This window comes from Aspergillus pseudodeflectus (genome assembly GCF_044049435.1).
Source record: "Aspergillus pseudodeflectus strain CBS 756.74 chromosome Unknown BJX68scaffold_98, whole genome shotgun sequence".
Classification (NCBI taxonomy): domain Eukaryota; kingdom Fungi; phylum Ascomycota; class Eurotiomycetes; order Eurotiales; family Aspergillaceae; genus Aspergillus; species Aspergillus pseudodeflectus.
In genome coordinates, this window is record NW_027263874.1 from 1 (window position 1) to 17,597 (window position 17,597).

The 17,597-nt window shown below is 48.3% G+C and overlaps 5 protein-coding genes across 5 annotated transcripts; 2 read left to right on the forward strand and 3 right to left on the reverse strand.

The window, feature by feature from the left end:
* Positions 1 to 6,434: 6,434 nt before the first annotated feature.
* On the reverse strand, positions 6,435 to 7,394 carry BJX68DRAFT_280205 (fumarylacetoacetate hydrolase family protein; the record flags this gene model as incomplete). Its single annotated transcript, XM_071048898.1, has 2 exons — positions 6,435 to 7,051; positions 7,112 to 7,394. The coding sequence occupies 2 exons, from the start codon at positions 7,392 to 7,394 to the stop codon at positions 6,435 to 6,437; spliced, it is 900 nt and encodes a 299-aa protein (XP_070892498.1).
* A 308-nt stretch (positions 7,395 to 7,702) lies between these two features.
* BJX68DRAFT_280206 (Glyoxalase/Bleomycin resistance protein/Dihydroxybiphenyl dioxygenase) lies at positions 7,703 to 8,987 on the forward strand (the record flags this gene model as incomplete). Its single annotated transcript, XM_071048899.1, has 3 exons — positions 7,703 to 8,500; positions 8,574 to 8,630; positions 8,700 to 8,987. 3 exons carry the CDS (start codon positions 7,703 to 7,705, stop codon positions 8,808 to 8,810), a joined length of 966 nt encoding a protein of 321 aa, XP_070892499.1. The 3' UTR covers positions 8,811 to 8,987.
* A 301-nt stretch (positions 8,988 to 9,288) lies between these two features.
* BJX68DRAFT_273081 (FAD binding domain-containing protein) lies at positions 9,289 to 11,162 on the reverse strand (the record flags this gene model as incomplete). The annotated part of the gene is made up of 2 exons (XM_071047358.1): positions 9,289 to 10,874; positions 10,949 to 11,162. 2 exons carry the CDS (start codon positions 11,160 to 11,162, stop codon positions 9,289 to 9,291), a joined length of 1,800 nt encoding a protein of 599 aa, XP_070892500.1.
* A 452-nt stretch (positions 11,163 to 11,614) lies between these two features.
* Positions 11,615 to 13,445, reverse strand: BJX68DRAFT_280209 (MFS transporter; the record flags this gene model as incomplete). The annotated part of the gene is made up of 2 exons (XM_071048900.1): positions 11,615 to 13,093; positions 13,419 to 13,445. 2 exons carry the CDS (start codon positions 13,443 to 13,445, stop codon positions 11,615 to 11,617), a joined length of 1,506 nt encoding a protein of 501 aa, XP_070892501.1.
* Positions 13,446 to 13,747: 302 nt separating this feature from the next.
* Positions 13,748 to 14,669, forward strand: BJX68DRAFT_273083 (uncharacterized protein; the record flags this gene model as incomplete). The annotated part of the gene is made up of 3 exons (XM_071047359.1): positions 13,748 to 14,132; positions 14,258 to 14,457; positions 14,535 to 14,669. The coding sequence occupies 3 exons, from the start codon at positions 13,748 to 13,750 to the stop codon at positions 14,667 to 14,669; spliced, it is 720 nt and encodes a 239-aa protein (XP_070892502.1).
* Positions 14,670 to 17,597: the final 2,928 nt, after the last annotated feature.

Consider the following 17,597-nt stretch of genomic DNA (forward strand, 5'->3'; position numbering starts at 1 on the left):
TTCTGCCTAAATACTAAGGTATCTAACTTTAACCTATAATATCTTCCTTAATATTAGCGCTATAAATATGGGACCTAGTTCTAAATACTAGTAATTATATCCAGAATCTATATATAAACTAAAAATATTAGCATGCATATTAATATTAGTGGCGGTTCCCCTACCTCTAGCAACCAACCTTTGAAAACGCCTAAGGCAAATTACTACCTGAAAATTCAGGCATCCATCAGGCCTCAGGCATCTACTAGGCATATATATTGCCGCCTTAGGCACCTAGGTGGCCTAATTAGGACTAGACTACCCGCTCCTAGCGCGCCAAGGCGTACCCCAACAAAAAATTCGCTCATATTTTAGAACCTTAATTACACCTTCCCCTTTAGGAAATCTTGTAAAATTATTAATTATTATTAAATTTAACTCTATTAGCTACATGTACATATAAAAATTATTATATAATATTAATAATTAAGCGATCACAGGGGAGGTACACAGTTCAACTCTGTACCTCCCCCTCTGCCAAGACTTTATTTTGCGCTGTACCTCCCCCAGGTACTGGCCCAGAATAATGTTAGGGCCTCTACTAGCTGGCGCAAATCCTGTGGGTGCACGCCGTCCAAATACCTTGCCCACCCTGTCATGCGTAGCCATGGGTTGGCATCAGCCGCCTCGTCTGCCTGGATGGTGGCCTGCTCCGCTGCCTGCGCGCGCGCCCGCTCCCATGCGATGACCATGGCATCCACGGCCTGCTAGGCCTGCTCCGCGGGTGGTGGCGCGCTCTGGCGGCCATCTGGGTACCTGATGTGGATGTAATGCGACCCCTTGCGCGTGGGGAATACCTGCTACCATGCCACGCGCGTGTATGATCGTGCCAGCTCTGCCTCCCCACGCGCCTTTTCCCTCTGGCCGACATGGCCCCGGCGGCCCTGCTAGGACCATTGGTGGGTGGTTCGCCAGTGCACCCGCATGGACGCCATGGTGGATCCAATATAATGACATGTGGGGTCCCGCCGGTATAAAAACCCGTTGGTGTGGCATGGTAATATGGGTAGCGGGTTATCCATAACCCATGGGATCTGGATCGCCCGGCTATCCTGCGTGATCTCCTCCCATTGCTGGATTGCCTGGGTGACCTGGGTGGCCTGATGGTGGTTTAATTGATGCTTCTGCTTTAAATGGCGTTCTGCTTCGGCTGGCCGCACCCCATGCTTGCACTGGCGGCAAATGATAATCTGCAAGCTGGGGATCTTCTCGAACAATTGGTTCTCCATGGTGGGAACTAGTGAACACTGGTTGTTCACTAGTCAACAACTGCTTCTGCTTCCGCGACTGCTTGACTTATTCAATAATAATAATGGACGGATGGATGGATCAATGGATTGGTTGATTGGGATTCACCCCCTAAATGCCTGAAATGCTTGAATGGCCGGCTCCGGCTATAATAATAATAAATATTCATATTTAATGGTCGCTATGGTTTCCGCGCCGCGTTTCCACGGCCACTATGGTTAGCCTAGCGAGCGTGGGAGTATGGGTAGTGAGGAGTCTTAACGCCACTCCCGCGCTCGCAAAACCTTAAAAACCCCTAAGCAGGAAAATGAAAACTAGGCATGTTTAATTAACCACTACACCTTTAATCTTTAATCAGAGCGACTCCTAATTAGTACCAGCTATAGTTAACTAGCCCCTCTAGCCCCTAGCCCAATCTGAGCCGGATCAGCCATGAAAAAGCCAGTGCAAGATACGCGGATGATTCCCAGTGCAAGATACGCAAGGTGGATCCTCCTGTAACCAATCAGTAGCCAGCTTAGCAGGTCTTGGCGCCAACTTGCCAGTGCAACATACGTTTCTTTCACCAACCCCCCTGGGTTAGGCACTGAGAATGCATGTGCTGATGCGCTATCCCGACGCGACCAAGACGCCCCTACAGGGCAAGACGAACGAATTTAATCGCGCACCTTCCAACTCTTCCAACCTAAACGAAACCATGGAGTAACCTCCCTACCTCCCACCCACCTTGTGCTCGCCCTAGTAAACTCTAATAACACCCTTACCACTATGGAACCAACGAGCTGGGGTGAAGCGCGGAATAATAACCCTTAGTATCAAGGCGTGATTACAGCACTAGAATAAGGCTTTTAATAATTTCTATTAGAGTTAGGACTCAAACTAAGCCTTATAGAGTATACTATTAATAATAAAGGATACCTAACTTACCAGAAACAATATTAGGTGCTAGATCACGAACCACTACGTACTAACCTTATTTAGACTATATATGAATCTCCCACGACCAGACACCCTAGACGTGAACAGACGTACCTTACTATAAGCCGCGAGTATTTCTAGCTAAATATGGCTCGGGATATAAGATAATACGTAAGGAATTATAATACTTATAGACGAGTTAAAGCCTGGTGTGAATAGAGGAAAGGACTTCTAAAACCCCTATCTATACCTAATTACCCTTGGCAAGATATTAGCATGGACTTTATTACTAGCCTACCTAAGAGTAATAACTGTACGAACCTATTTATTATCACAGACTGCCTTACTAAAGGTGTGATCCTCTGCCTAATGAAGGATATCACCGCCAAAGCCACAGCCTAGACTATTATTAACTCATTAGTCCGTGTACATGGATTCCCATGGATAATCATCTTAGACTGTGGGACCTAGTTTGTTAATAACATGTGGAAACGCGCATGTAAACTCATGGGGATCACACAAAGATTATTAACTGCTTTTCACCCACAAACTAATGACGCTACTAAACGAATGAACGCTGTTATTAAAGAATACCTCCGTATTTATATGTATTATAACTAATTAAACTAGAGAAGACTCCTCCTAATAGCAGAACTTGCGTTGAATACCCGAACCCTAGTATTAATAGGGTTATCACCCTTCTTCCTATCACACGGGTATAACCCATCCCCATTTAAACTTACCAAGGATGTTGATTCGCTTCACGAAGGACTAGTTCGAAGCCCCCTTTAAGTAGGGGAGAACATCGCGAAGACCTTAAAGGAAGCGCATGACTAGGCTAAAGCCACCCTCGCGTATATATAACAGGAGGCTAAATAATAAGTAAATAAATAGCGTTCCCCTACTCTAGTGTATAAGAAGGACGACCTTGTGTAGTTAAACCTATAGAATATTAAGACGGACTGCCCTAGTAAAAAGCTTGACTAGAAGAACGCGAAGTACCGTGTACTAGAGGCCATTAGGACGCACGTGGTGCGCCTTGACGTCCCTAGTAGGATCCATAATGTCTTCCACGTTGATCTAGTACGCCCCGTGAGCACTAACTAACACCCCTTCTAAATAAATACTGAAACAAGTCCGCCCGCGATACTTGTGGAAGGAGAGGAGGAATATCTAGTTAAGGAGATCCTAAAGAAAGAGTAGGTAAAAAGAGGGCATGTAAGGGAGTAGCAGCTCTGCTACTTAGTTAAATAGGTAGGTTACACGAAACTAATACATAAACTAGTTAAGAATCTAATTAATATAACTACTACCTATGAATTTAAAGCACAGTAAGAAAACCCCTAGCGAGTACCTACTCACCCAGATAGAATGCTAGGAGAACTGCAAGAGACTAATCAACCTCCCCACCACACTAGGAAGACCACGCTGAAGGGCATAATACTAAGAACAAGGAAACGTAAAATAGCCGCGCTATCCAGCCACTACTAGTATTAACCACGCGAAACGACCAGATGATAGAGGGAGTAGGAGAGGAAATAATACTAGAAACAGTAGTTAGTAATAGGAAAAGAAAATAATAAGAGAACTAATAGTTAAGCAGGGTACACAGGGTGTATGATCACTAACTTAATCTCATCTATTATAGCCTGAATGCGCTGCGCGGCAACCGCAGGGGTCTGCCATATCTTAAGGGCACGTTCATGAACGAGGTGAAGGTAGGACAGAAGCTGGTCAAGTTCTATATTAGATAAAGGTAAAAGATTAGCCGCGCGGACTAGGTACTATAGACCAAAATACTAGAGAATAGCTAGAACTTCATAATATAAGTAATAAGTACTAACTTAATGACTAAAGGCCCTTATCTAACAAAGAGTCTCAGGCGTAATATTAAAGTCAGATTTAATAGACTACCCATCGCGAATAAGCACCACAAGAACGTCATAGAACGCCCGTAGATCAGTCTAAGGAATAGTATCTAACTACTTGTTAGTAGCAGGGAACAGCACATTAAAACGGCCAAAGAGGTTGTTAAGGGTAATATAGTAAAGAGTGATTAGGCGCGACATGATAAGAGAACACGCAGGAGGCTATAACAGCTAATAGGAGCGGATAAGGATGAATATACCATGGAATAGGAGTAGAGGGAGAGGAGTAAAAGAAGGAGGAATAATATAAGAGAATAAATATCCTATATAGGAGTAGGACGCGAGGGCTAGTAATAGGCACCCTAATATACTTAATCTTAATAGTCGCCATGAGACATAATGCTAAAAAAGTGACTCTTAGATGAGTATAAAAGTGACACGCCTAACATAAAATTCTAGCAACCAACGTTCACCTATTATAGGGCTAAGGTGCCCACCAAACTATAGGAGTATAAATTAACCTCTCAGTGCCCTAACTATCCTAACCTCTACAACCACCCCTGTCACCTCAGGGCGCAAGCCCTAGGGCAACTTTAACAAAGGGGCACTCCTACTAAGGGATATAAATGCGAACCTAAGTGCTGATGACCCTCTTTATACTACACTTCACCCCACGGCCACCTCGCAGACAGGGGAGGGGGGTACTGTTACGGGCTAAGCACGACCCTTAGGAGAACTCGGCCTTTAGCCTCGTGGCTCTGGAACGTTCCTACCGAGCACGTGATCCACACATTCTTACGTCTCACTGCGGCCACCCGAATTACTGTTCCTTAACTATTCCTTTTGTACCAACAGGCGTAGCTAGTTCGTCAATCGATACGCTACCCCTAACACGAGGTATCTCGCGATTCATGTGGACTTTTTGGAAGATTTGGAAGATGCACGTGACCCTGGCGCGTCAGCTTTACACTATACTTATAAAAGCTAATACTATATAGTAGAGAAAGTAAGTAGTAAGTATTATAAAGGCCCTAATACTATAGGATAGGGAAAGGACCTTATAAAGGATTTATATTTAATTAATCCTTAGGGAAGCTATTATAAAGAATTAAGATAGGCTAGGAGTACCTTTTCTTATTATAGGATATTTTTTTTTACTAGTACATGATTTTATTTACTACTATAATATAGTTTTTAATAGCTACCTACCTTATAACGCGTGTACTAAGGATACTTAGCCTCCTAGGAAGGCATCGCGCATGGCCTTAAGGGACTAAGGCCTTAGGAAGGGGAGGGTAGTTATAAGACCCTCGCGAATATACATAGATACTTGTAACCTATCATCCTTAGTCAGCCCACGGGCTAACTAAGCTCATAGGGAACTTCCTCTACTTATAAGGGGCTGGTTCCAACGTCTAGCATTAATCTACTATGAGATCCTTATTATTAGAATTAACCTATCACAACAAGCTATCTACTCTTATTACTACCTTTCACACTACTCGCAAACCTCCAAAAGGCCAAGGACCTTTATACGTTGGCAGGACAAGGGTGTGATGATGGTGGTTAGGGGGTGCGTTGGTCGGACGCGGGCGTAGAGGGTGGTGATTAGGCAATGCGTTAGCTAGACGATGCGCAGAGGTGGTGATTAGGTGATGCGTCGGCAGGACAAGGGCGTGATGATGGTGATTGGGTGGTGTGTCGGCCGGACGATGCGTAGAGGTGGTGATTAGGTGATGCGTCGGCCGGACAATGCGTAAAGGTGGTGATTGGGCAGTGCGTCGGCCGGACGGCCCACCGGGGGTTCCACCATGCGCCGGCCGGACGGAGCAGCGGGCACTGATTGGGCGATGCGCCGGCGGGACGGATTTGGCACGACACCCCCTCGACACCTCCCCCTGGCAGAATCGACGTTTTTTGGTGGTGACCGCCCGACCGTCCGGCCGAAACAGGGCGGCCAGTGTAATAGCCTACAAATTAAGCTAGATAGCATGTCATAGTTACTAAGCTTGACAAGTTTAGTCAAGTTCCACCCACTTTTACTTCTGGCTTATAAAACCTGAAGATGGACGAACCTATTGTTGCTCTGACAGCCTGGCACACTGTATATCAACTGTAAAAGTCCTAACGTTACTACAGCTTAACTTAACAATACTGCTGCATTTTAAGACAACTGGACATTTATAATTTATTTTCCTGAACTATGAATTGCCTAGTCCCCAGCCCTCTCTATATAAATGCCACCTGGGGGAACAAGGGGCGTGATCGCCGCAGAAACAAAGCCGCCAGTAGGAGTGGATATGGCAAATCCAAGGATGGCGGTTTCCGAACCGTATTTATGAAGTCATAGAACTATCCCAGCTAGTCTTTCTCAAACACAACGCGGTTCCTCAACCGTCCAATGTTTTCGATTTCGACCACAACCTCATCCCCATCCTGTAAAAACACAGGCGGCTTCATAAACAGGCCCACACCACCAGGCGTCCCCGTCATGATAAGCGAGCCCTTTTGCAGCGTTTGCCCCTGGCTGCAGAACGCCACCAGCCTGGCCACGCTGAAGCACAGATCCGAGGTGTTGGTCGACTGCCGAACGTCGCCATTGACAATTGTCCGCAGAGACAGGTTGTTCGCATCGCCCAGGACATGGGCTGCAACAAGGCAGGGCCCGAGCGGGGCATACTTGTCAAAGGACTTGCTGAATGTCCACTGGGGGACAGGACCAGCCTTTTCGGCCTCGCGCTGCCAGTCGCGTGCGCTGACGTCGTTGCCTACTGTATAGCCAGCCACGTAGTCTAATGCTTCGCTTTCAGAGACGTTCTTGGCGTCTTGACAGATGAGAACGACTAGCTCGCCTTCGTAGTCGCATTGGCCCTGGGCGATGAATGGGATGGGGATGTCCTCGCCGTGGTCGGCTACGGAGGGGCCGGGTTTGGTGAAGATTGTGGGACAGGACGGTAGGGAGCGGCCGGTCTCGAGGACTAATATTTTGCATTAGAGGTTGCTCGGGGACTTTGCTGAGGACTATACGTGCCACTCACTGTGTGTTTTGTAGTTCAACCCGATGCATCGGATGATTGGAACCGTGCGACCGTCGAGCGGACCAAGTAGCTTGCCCACCGTGGCAATCTCTCCAGTCGGCGTTGCAGCAAGAGGAGTCTCCCCATCTAGGACCTTGACCTTTAATTTTCCACCATCGGCCAGCTCATCGAGATTGTTGAGCTCCGCGGGGTCGGCTAGGATAGGTTCTCCGTACCGGATATGCTGGCTGTCCCGGGGCACAAAGCGCACGAGTCGATCCCAGGCAGGGCGGATGAAGGGCATGATTCCACAATGGCAAAGACAAAGCAACGAAATTCTGAGAGGGTACCATAAAGTGTGAGCAACGATCAATTATAGATCATGTATGATGGCATCATCCGCATTTTCTGAAGCGGGGCAGGCGCTGCTCCGCGTTTGCTCCCATGGTGAATTGCACCACCTTTTCCGATGCCCCCCCACTCCAACACAACTACCGCAATACCCGGATCTACAGTCAAGGATATCATGAGAAGAAACACAGAGGTGTTTAAGATCAGCCATGGTAGTGGCACATCGCGTTATTCGAAGAGTTGACAAGGATATTTTCAGAAATGACCCAGTCTGCCCCCGACAATCGTATCCGCCTACTGGCAACAGCCTTTGTGGTCTACCACCATACAGACCTGTCCAAAGCCCGGCAATTCTTTCTGGATTTCGGCCTATCCATTGCAGAGGAGCGGGAGGGCGAAATATTCTTCAAAGGGTACGGCTCAGAACCCTTCATCTACCATGCAGTGCAGGCCGAAGACGGGAAGCGCAGCTTCCATGGCGCAGCTTATCAAGTCCAATCCCGAGCCGATCTCGAAAACGCCGCACGTCTGGCAGGCGCAACGCCTATAGCACCTTTTTCAGCCCCAGGCGGCGGGGAAATCGTTACATTGCTGGACCCGGTCGGCCACAAGGTCCATTTGGTGTACGGGCAGGAGAAAACCACGGCTGAAGCCCCAAAGATGGAGAAGCTAACGGTCAACTATGAAGACGAAAAGCCGCGTAAAGGTCGCTTCCAACGGTTCAGTCTGGGCCCGGCGCCTGTCCACCGGTGGGGCCATTACGGGGTGACGTATCCAGCTGGCAAGTACGAGGAGATGTATGCGTGGTATACGACTACACTTGCACTGGCCCCGTCGGACATCGTGTACAGAGGCTCTGAACCCATTACTTGCTTCTTCCATATTGACCGCGGCCTGGAATATACAGATCACCACGCGTTCTTCTTCAAGCCAGCCAAGGAGAGCCAGGACCTTGATGTGGCGCACGCGGCCTTTGAGGTGCACGACTTTGATATCCAGCAGCTGGGCCACCAGCACCTGCGCGACAAGGGTTATAAACTATGTTGGGGGGTTGGCAGAGTGCGTTCACCCTATTGTCATGTTGCCCTGTCTTGTCCCTCGATTCAGCCTGCTGAGCTAACATTACACGCAGCATGTGCTCGGCAGCCAGGTATTTGACTACTGGTTTGATAGTAGCGACTTTGTTGTGGTGCGTTTCCAAAATTGCCATGAATAATCTTGCTTTTTATCATTTTCTCCCCGCTAATCATTCTTTCAGGAGCACTATGCGGATGGTGACTTGGTCAATTCCGAAACGACCATTGCCAAAGTGCAGGCAGGCCCGCAGGCGCTGTCCGTCTGGGGTCCCCCGGTACCCGAGGTCTTTTGACGGGCAAGTTCATGCTCGCCAGGAGATTAGAAATGGATGTTGCGGGACACATTTCAACAAGTTCGGGATCGTCTGTAAGAGCTCACTCGACTGTGCGAGACGAACAGCTGCAGGTCTTTCAATGCGCCGATGTTAGCATTCCATTTCACAATACAGATTGACATTTGTGGTCACGTGATACTAGTCTGGGCAAACATAAATGCATGGAATTGACATGATATATTACATTACAGTTGGATCAGGTTAACATTCCCACTGCAGGATGATATTGCCCAAGATACTGCCCTAGGGATTTGGGGAGTACTGTGTATATAGCATGCAGGGACTCTGAGAAACTATATCATGGTGTCTTGATGGAACATGATTGATTCGAAATATGCTGTATTTTACAAGACTTGTTACATGGACATTTCTACCCTGGCCCCAAACATGGGACAAGGGCGATCGGTAGTCAAGGCTTTAATGAATAATTTCCAAATCAGAGATGTGACTGTGAGACCTGGGCCTCTCCACCCTTTAGCAGACTGGCCATAACGTCGCACAGCTTCCCAAACGCATCAGGCACAGCCCCCTGGCATCTCCAGGCAACGAAATGATCAGGGCGTACGAGGACGGCCCCAGTATCACCAACCCCACGCACCCGCTCCCAGTCCCAGTAGCAATCCATATACTCGCATCCAAAGCCGATCGTGTACGCACGTATAGGCGCCCCTCCGACCTTCATGATCACATCCTCCGCAGCCCGCACCCATGCCTCACCCCCTATACCCGTAAACAGAGTAAACCCACCGGGGATACACAGATCGAGGGTAGACACCCTCTCGGACCGGCCAGGTTTATTCGATGCAACCCAGACATGGGGCAAGTGGTATCCAGGAAAGGTGCTGACCTTGACCTCGCGAATGGGATTCAGATCATCAAAGACTGGCGGGATGTCGCCGGGCTCCACGACAACGGCCGCGCGATCAGACGAGTATACTTGGTTCATCTGGATTCCCAGCGCCTGAACCTCGTCTTCGGTCGCTAGGAATGCGTCCCGGAGATTGTTGCGCTTGCGGGCTCCCTCTGCAGTTGCGAGTCGGAGCGTTTCCTCTGCTGCCTGTCGCGATGCGGGGTCCTGGCCTAGGATCTCCCAGATTCGCCGGTGGGCAGCCATGCCGTCGTTGGCTCGTCGGACAACCGCGTCGCCTATTGGTTTGCGCTCGGGCGTGAGAGTGTCGAGTAGCGAGGGAGCTGCCCACCCTTTTAGAACATATGCGAGTTTCCAGGCCAGGTTAAAGGCGTCTGAGATGCAAGTGTTGCTACCCAGGCCGTTGATGGGAGGGTGGCGATGTGTCGCGTCTCCAATGCACATCACCCGCCCCTCCTGCCACCGTTGGGCAACCTGCTCATTGATCGTCCAGGTAAAAGTAGACAGGATCTCAATGGGCACCGAGCTGTCGCCAATCATCTGCCAAAGACGCTCCCGAATCGTATCCTCGGTCGGGCTCACGACGGCGTCGGTATGCCGCTGCGTAGCTGGATGCATCGACACGACAAACTCGTTCCACGGTCTGACCATTCGGAAATTGCCCGCCACAGACCAGTCGGGGGCGTCCACGTTGAGAACCCAGTTGAGGCTTCCGGGTCGCGGGGCAATATACCTGGACAAGTCGGCCCTGATATGCACATTGAACGCCGAATTGTGTTGGCGTCCGACGACCGGAATCCGCAGTTGCTCGATCACAGCACTTCGGGCGCCGTCTGCTCCAATTAGGTACTGGGCGTCGACGTTGTACGTGCGCCCCGTCGCGCGCTCTTTCAGAGTAGCGCGCACTCGCCCCCCGGCCACCTGCTGCGCATCCTGCTCGAAGCGAACCAATTCAGTCGAGAAACGGAATTCCGCACCCAGCTGCGTCGCTCGCTCGACCAGGACGGGCTCCAAAAGGCTCTGCGGCAGGTCCGACATTTGACACGGACTCGCCCGCTCGTAGTCACCCTTTTGCGAGGGGTTGTTGCCCCACGCGTAGATGCGCCCGTATTCTTGGCCTGCAAGCTGGTTTACCCAGGATGTATGCTGCATATCTAGAAAACATCCCCAGCGGCTACTGTTAGCCCGTCATTCTTGCCCTGAGCCTTTGCACAAGATGGATACTCACCCTCGGCAGGGCACGCAATGCCCTTGAGCTGCTCCTCCAGTCCTGCGGAGCGCAGGACTTCCATCGCGCGTTGATTGAAGATGTGGGCGCGCGGCGTGTTTGCTGTCCCGCTATGCCTGGAGATGACGATGGATTTGATGCCCATCTGGGCAAGCAGGAGAGCTGCCGTCGCCCCGGATGGGCCAGCTCCAATGATCAAAACTGGTGTATCCATTGCGGCGGAAGCAGCTGTGAGACGAGGAGTAGCCATCTGATGAGATTGAGCCGCGCCGGTTTATCAATAAGTAGACCGGTCGTTACTTTTCCGGGAAACGACTTGTTCACTTAGGAAGCTGGCCTCTTCCCCCTGCTTGGCGGTCCGGAGGTGGTGTTTGTCGTATTGTCGATAATGCTTATACCACCTTACCCGGACTCGGATCGTGGAGAACCTGGTATTATTGGAGTTGGTGCCTCTGTCGAGACACGAATACCGGAATACATACCACTGCTATGGAGGACGGATCATATGATGCTGATCTTGAACGCACCTCCCGCCAGGTAGGCGAGAACCCTAGGACCTCTCGTGCCCGCCATGGAGACGAATGAAAACTACTACAGATGTGGTTCGTGTATGGGAGGAATAAAATTGATTCCCATAAAACAGCTCGCAATAGCTCTATCCCCCGACTACATATCTTGTCTCTTCGCCTGCATGGAAGCAAACTTGCTCCTGGCACGAATCCGAGCGCCATATCTATAGAAAATAAACGGGACAGGGGCCAGCAGGAGGGCAGTGCCCGCGACAACCGAGCCACCGGGCCCTGCCCCCATCGCCACAAACATGGACCGCGTGAACAAGGGGGCAACGGCGCCACATGCCGCGCGACACACGGTGTTTCCAGCCACCGCGCTCGCAGTAAAAAGCAAGTACGTATCAGTCAGATAGTTGATGTTGGCGATAAAGGTGAGCGCCATGGATGTCGAGAGGAAGCTGCCGGCCAGGGTGGGGACAATCCAGGGGATGCTGTCCGAGGCGGAGGACCACGCGAACCAGAACATTGTTGCGGCGAGCCCGACGCCTCCGATCATGGCGGTTGGCAGACGGTCTTCGGGTGTGAGGGCACCGCCGCATCTGAGGCGCTCTTTTTTTCGCGCCGAGATGTACAGCATGATTACGCCACCGAGCCAGCCGCCGACGGCGGTCCCGATTAGGGGCAGCTGGCTTACGCCGACGTTCCAGCCTCTTTGCTCGTGGAAGACTAGCGGGTAGATTGAGAAGAGCATGTATTGCAGCAGGTACACGAGGGAGGTATACGCTGCAACGAGAAAGGCGATGGGGTCCATCATGATGACCCAGGGTCTGCGCAGAATCTCTTTGAATGCATTCCTCAAGGCTTTGCCGTCGCTTTGTTCTAGGACCAGTTGCTCACTGTCGAGGATGGTGCCTTGCTTCTTCAGCGTGCGTAGCTTCCTTGCTAGGATGACTGTTGGGAAGGTCTCGGGGATCGTGAATACCAGAGCTTCGGTAACCGCTCCCATCATCAACAGCACGTAGAAGCTCCATCGCCAATCCTTGGTCAGTTGCAGGAAACCAGAGATAACGGGCCCCAGGGCCGGCCCAGTCACCGTCATCATGGCATACACGGCCATTGCATTCCCCCTCTCGATCGGGTTCCAGATGTCGGAGATCAACCCGGGCGCCGTGGTAAGCGGGGCACTAGCAAATATCCCCGTGATGAGTCGCCCGGCAAGGAGGGCGCCAAATGTCGGTGCAAACGCACAGAGAAAGTTGAAGACCAAGTAGCCCGTAAAGGTCGTTAGGAACACGGGGTGGCGACCGTAAAACTCCGAGAGGGGAGCAAAGAGCAGCGGGCCAGCACAGTAACCCAAGAGGAATACCGTGATCACGAGTCCAGCCACATTGCTCGAGACATCAAACTCTTCGGAGATCCCTTCCAGGCATCCAGAGGGCGCGGACGAGGCAAACATGGCGTTGACCACGAGGAAGATTGAAACCCCCGTGCAGTACCACCGTCTTGTGCAAGACCACTCTTTGGGATTCTCGGCGTCGCCGGCCGCGAACTGCAATTCACCTGTTTCGGTGATTATGGGTCGTGTGTCGGCCAGCACCGAGCAGTACGTCGGGAGGGTATGGGCATCGGCTCCCTTTTCGACATCATTGGGGAGGTGCGTCGGACTCTGCTCTGCATATGCACCTGCCTCTTTTCCACCGACGGCTCTTATCTGTATCATCTTCTTTCCCTGGTAGTCTCAGGAGAAATGATATGCCTGTGGTAAATCGGTGGCAATGTGGGCTTCCTCCACTCTCGCAGCGCTAGGAACGGAACTCTAGAATAATATGTACTACGCCACCCCTCTCTCTGCAGCCTTGGATTAGAAATCAACATTCGACGCTGCTGGGCCCCCTCATTAAAACTAAATGGCGATGGCCCTGGCGGTATGTATGGCAAGCAACCCGTCTTGAACACACAACGGGCGCAAAGCAATACCTTGACATTAATTACGCTATCCAGACTCCATGCTTTGATCAGCTTGGAGGCATATTATACAGGTTCATAAACTTCAGAAGTCTCTTTGCCGGCGATCGAGCGTGGCGTCTCGTGATAAAGAGCCCGCTTGGATAGGGTGGTATAGTCCCCACCGCTGTTGCTCAATTGGAATCGTTCGTCAGCTCATTAACCGGGTCCATTTCGGCTTGCTCTTCTAATTGTGCTTTTTCATATATTCTCTGGTAATGTGACTCTTGAAATCTTAACTGATTCTACAATATCTGAACAACTGTATATATATATTCTCGTCATGGACTTGTATACTGGATCGGGCCTACTCTATGTCGGCTCCAAGACGAGGCCATCCACTGCCATAACAAACGAGACCTACAACAAGTGGTACGACGAGATCCACGTACCTCATATTCTAGAGACCTCTGGTGTCCAGTCAGCAACCAGATACATTGCATGCTCCTCTTCCTCCTCCTCCACAGGACCTGACGAGCTTAACTGGCCGTTCCTCGCCATCTATCCGATTGAAGACCTGAAGTACCTTACCACGGAAGAATTCGCCTCGATCCCTCTGGTGGACGACCTTTTGCCTGGACCTAACCATAGCTGTGTGGACTGCGCCGACTTTGACCAAAGACACTATGCAAGCGTTGGCGATTTTCAATTGGGGGAGCCGTATAATGGTAGGCTACGGACCATTTTATTTACTCCACCATATCCCCCCAGCCCTTCTCTCTTTCTATTCTTCTTCGCCCTATTCCAATTTTTCCCTATTTGGATTCTTAAGATGTCTGCTAACCATCCCAAGGCACCACCACCCCAAAGCTGCTAATTGCCCATTTCAACCCGCCGAGTGAGCTTCATGACGCAGACTCAACCACAATGCGCAACTGGTACTCCCAGCAGCAGACCAGCGGTGTCGACCAACGGATCCAGTTGTTCAAACTTGTCTTCGGTCGCCGGTTTCAGGGAGACCAATCCCGCAAGCTGCCTTCTTTTATTGCTATGGTAAATGCCATCTCGCTCATGCTATAATACCGCTTTTTGATAGACCTCACTGGCTGACCTGGACCCGGATGCCACAGCATCATGTTGCAACCGAGGCCAATTATAGTCAGGTATCCAAGAGCATTAAAGCCATCTCCGTAGCCATAGCCGGGTACGACTTGTGGAGGGCCTTTGGCTTGTTGCACCCGGGCTCAGAGGGGAGGACAGGGTAAGACTTGCAGCGGTGGAAATGTTCATAGTGCTAGGAAATAAAAAAACAGACTACGAAATAAGAATGAAAAGAACAGGCCTGAGCATCTGCCCTTGTTGTCCCGGCCCTTCATCGAATTGACAATATGTCGGATAGCTTATATAACCGAACCGAATACATGTGGCCGCCATGACTGGCGTAGGGTTAGTGGAGAGGGCGTGCTTTATAATCGTTTGCCTGTTGTAAGAATTACCCTGCTAATGCTAGATACTTGGTGAGCTTCTGCTTGTTAGTTTCAAACCTAAAATAGAGGATGTGGTCTTTTGTGCGGCACTCAAGTATTGCAGCAAAAAAGACTCTGTTGAGGTTGGCCAGATATATCGCAACTTTTGCACCGGGAAGACAAATCATGATCAACCACATCTTCTACCATCACAACTTACAGTCCTACGTCAAAAGTCTCCGTACGATGCCCCACCACATCAAAATATATAGTTTCATCGCCGCGATTTAACTACAAATTAGTCAATGAATTAAAGCTTTAAAAATCTATATAAAATATATATCATAGATCTAGATCGCGCGTATCTAAAAATACTAATTTCAACGCCTAATACTTTATGTACTAACCACGCGCAGTAATTACGGCCGTAACTCACCACAGCATTGATTTAATTAACTGGTTAAGGTAATTCTAACTAATTAACTCCGAGGCTTGCTTAATAAGGTCTATAAATCAATTATAGAGTTCCTTTTTAGTCCCCTTAAAGGTTTCTATATTAGGATTAATCTAATATAGTGTCTCCTTTAAGCGGGCCTATGCCTGCTTAATAGGATTTAAATTAGGTGAATATAATAGCTACTCTAATGTCTCTATAGCTATCTTCTCTAACTAATCCTTAATAATTTGAGCTATATACATAGGACTGTTATCCTATATAAAGACTATATCTAGTCCCTAAAACTAGGAGAGATTATCCTATAAGAGGTTAAGATATAAGAACTAGGAGTAGCTATTTTATTAAGAATCTATATTAAGCTTTAAAAGGTTAATTTCTACATACTTACCACCCTAGATCGCGCTCTAAACTATTATAGATATTCCTATAGGAATATAAAGTCTTTCTTCGATTTCTTATTACATAGGTTAAGCCTAAAGTACTAATATAGGCACTTACCCTAACTAATTTAAGTAGAATATTTATTACTAAATGTGATTAGGCGCTATTACTCCTTTAACTAATTCTCACGTGCTAAACACTAATTATATTATATATCTAAGTGTTACTTAAGTAATTTAGGTATATACTTTACTCTTTAATATCTATAACCTAACTCTTTAATTATTCAAAGTATTATAGAGTTTAATAGGGTTATTATGATTTATATGTAAATTTCTTTATATAGGATAAAGGGATTCTAGTAGACAAGCTGTAGAATATAAGCTTTAGTCCTCTTATTAATTATTTTAGGTCTTCTATATCGAGATATCAAGGCGCTGTTAAAGTATTAAAGTAAAAGTTTAATTATATATTATACTAAGGATTTTAGAATATTAAGGACGCGACTAATTATAGCTATTAGCAGCCTAATTTTTTATAGGCCGTTGATTTAACCTCTATAATAAATTCCTAGCTTATTATTTCGTATATGATCGTTGTTAAGAGGCGTGAGAGGCCTTCGCTGAGGAGGCATAATTTTTTGAAGTTGTGGTGGAGATGCGTTGCTACGCGACGCGCGAAAATCGTACGCAGACTTTTGACGGGGACTGTAAACATCCATATATACAGGCATAACAGAAAGCATGAAAAAGGCGAAATAAAATCAAAAACAGTTTCGATCGGCGGAAGCTCTCGTTCTCCTCGCCACACGAGTTCTATTCGAATCTCCATGAGCAACAAAGCTGAGCAGTGAGGCCTGGTGCGTTCCACTATCTGGTCCCTGGATTCAAAAGGGGCGGCGGGGGAACTCGGGCGTCCGATTCATCCACCCTGGTATCCACAAGCTAAAACGCCGCTGATTTATTGGTTGCTCCGGAGAAATCATATCGCCGGTGGAGTCCATGGTGGATTTGCGGATCTGGGAAAGGGGCGGTGGGTGAGGTCACGGGTCGAAGGTTGTCTGCGCATGTAGCCACTTTATCCGTGATTAGGAGGGAATGGGGTCTTCTGGGTTTACCATGGGTGATCACCTGACGATCGTCCCTACCTGACGACTGATATTGTTACAGACTTTTAAAATTAATAAACTTTAACTTCATATATCTTAATACATATAACTGTCACAGCGGGTGCCTCAGGCAGCGCCGACCGGAGGCCGCGCGACCGCCACACAGGATCCGACCCGTTTAGGCCTAACCCCTTTGGGCCAAAACCCAAATGACTCTCTTGGCATTACTATATATAAAAGACCCCTATAATCACTAGTCTTCCTAATCCCCAGTGATTCGTTCCTAAATTAATTAGCATATAGCTTCTCCTTCCTCTGTCGTACATTTATCGTAGCTTGACATCTCGTTGCTTGCTAGGACCTCGCCGCGGGTGAAGACTGACTGACGTCCGCCACCGATCCGACCCCGCCGCTTACAATAACTCTAATTAAAGTAGTATTAGTAGTAATTAAATCCTTACTAATTAGTAATTTAATTAATTATACTAAGATTATAAAAGAATACAGGGTTAACTAGAATACCTTGTCAAGGTACCACCACGGGGTTTAAGACTTAAAGAATGACTAGTATAAAGAATAATAAATTCTTAATGACTAGTAAGCTCATAACCTTATAAAGTATATTAAACGACTTAGCGATAAAGGCCTGTATATATCCTAAAGAACTTATAGGAATAAAAACCTAAAAAGTACTAGCCTAGCTAATTTCTTAAGTAATACTAAATTAAACTTTCCTCTACCTATATAAATAGTATTAATTTAAATTAAAGACGCGCTGATT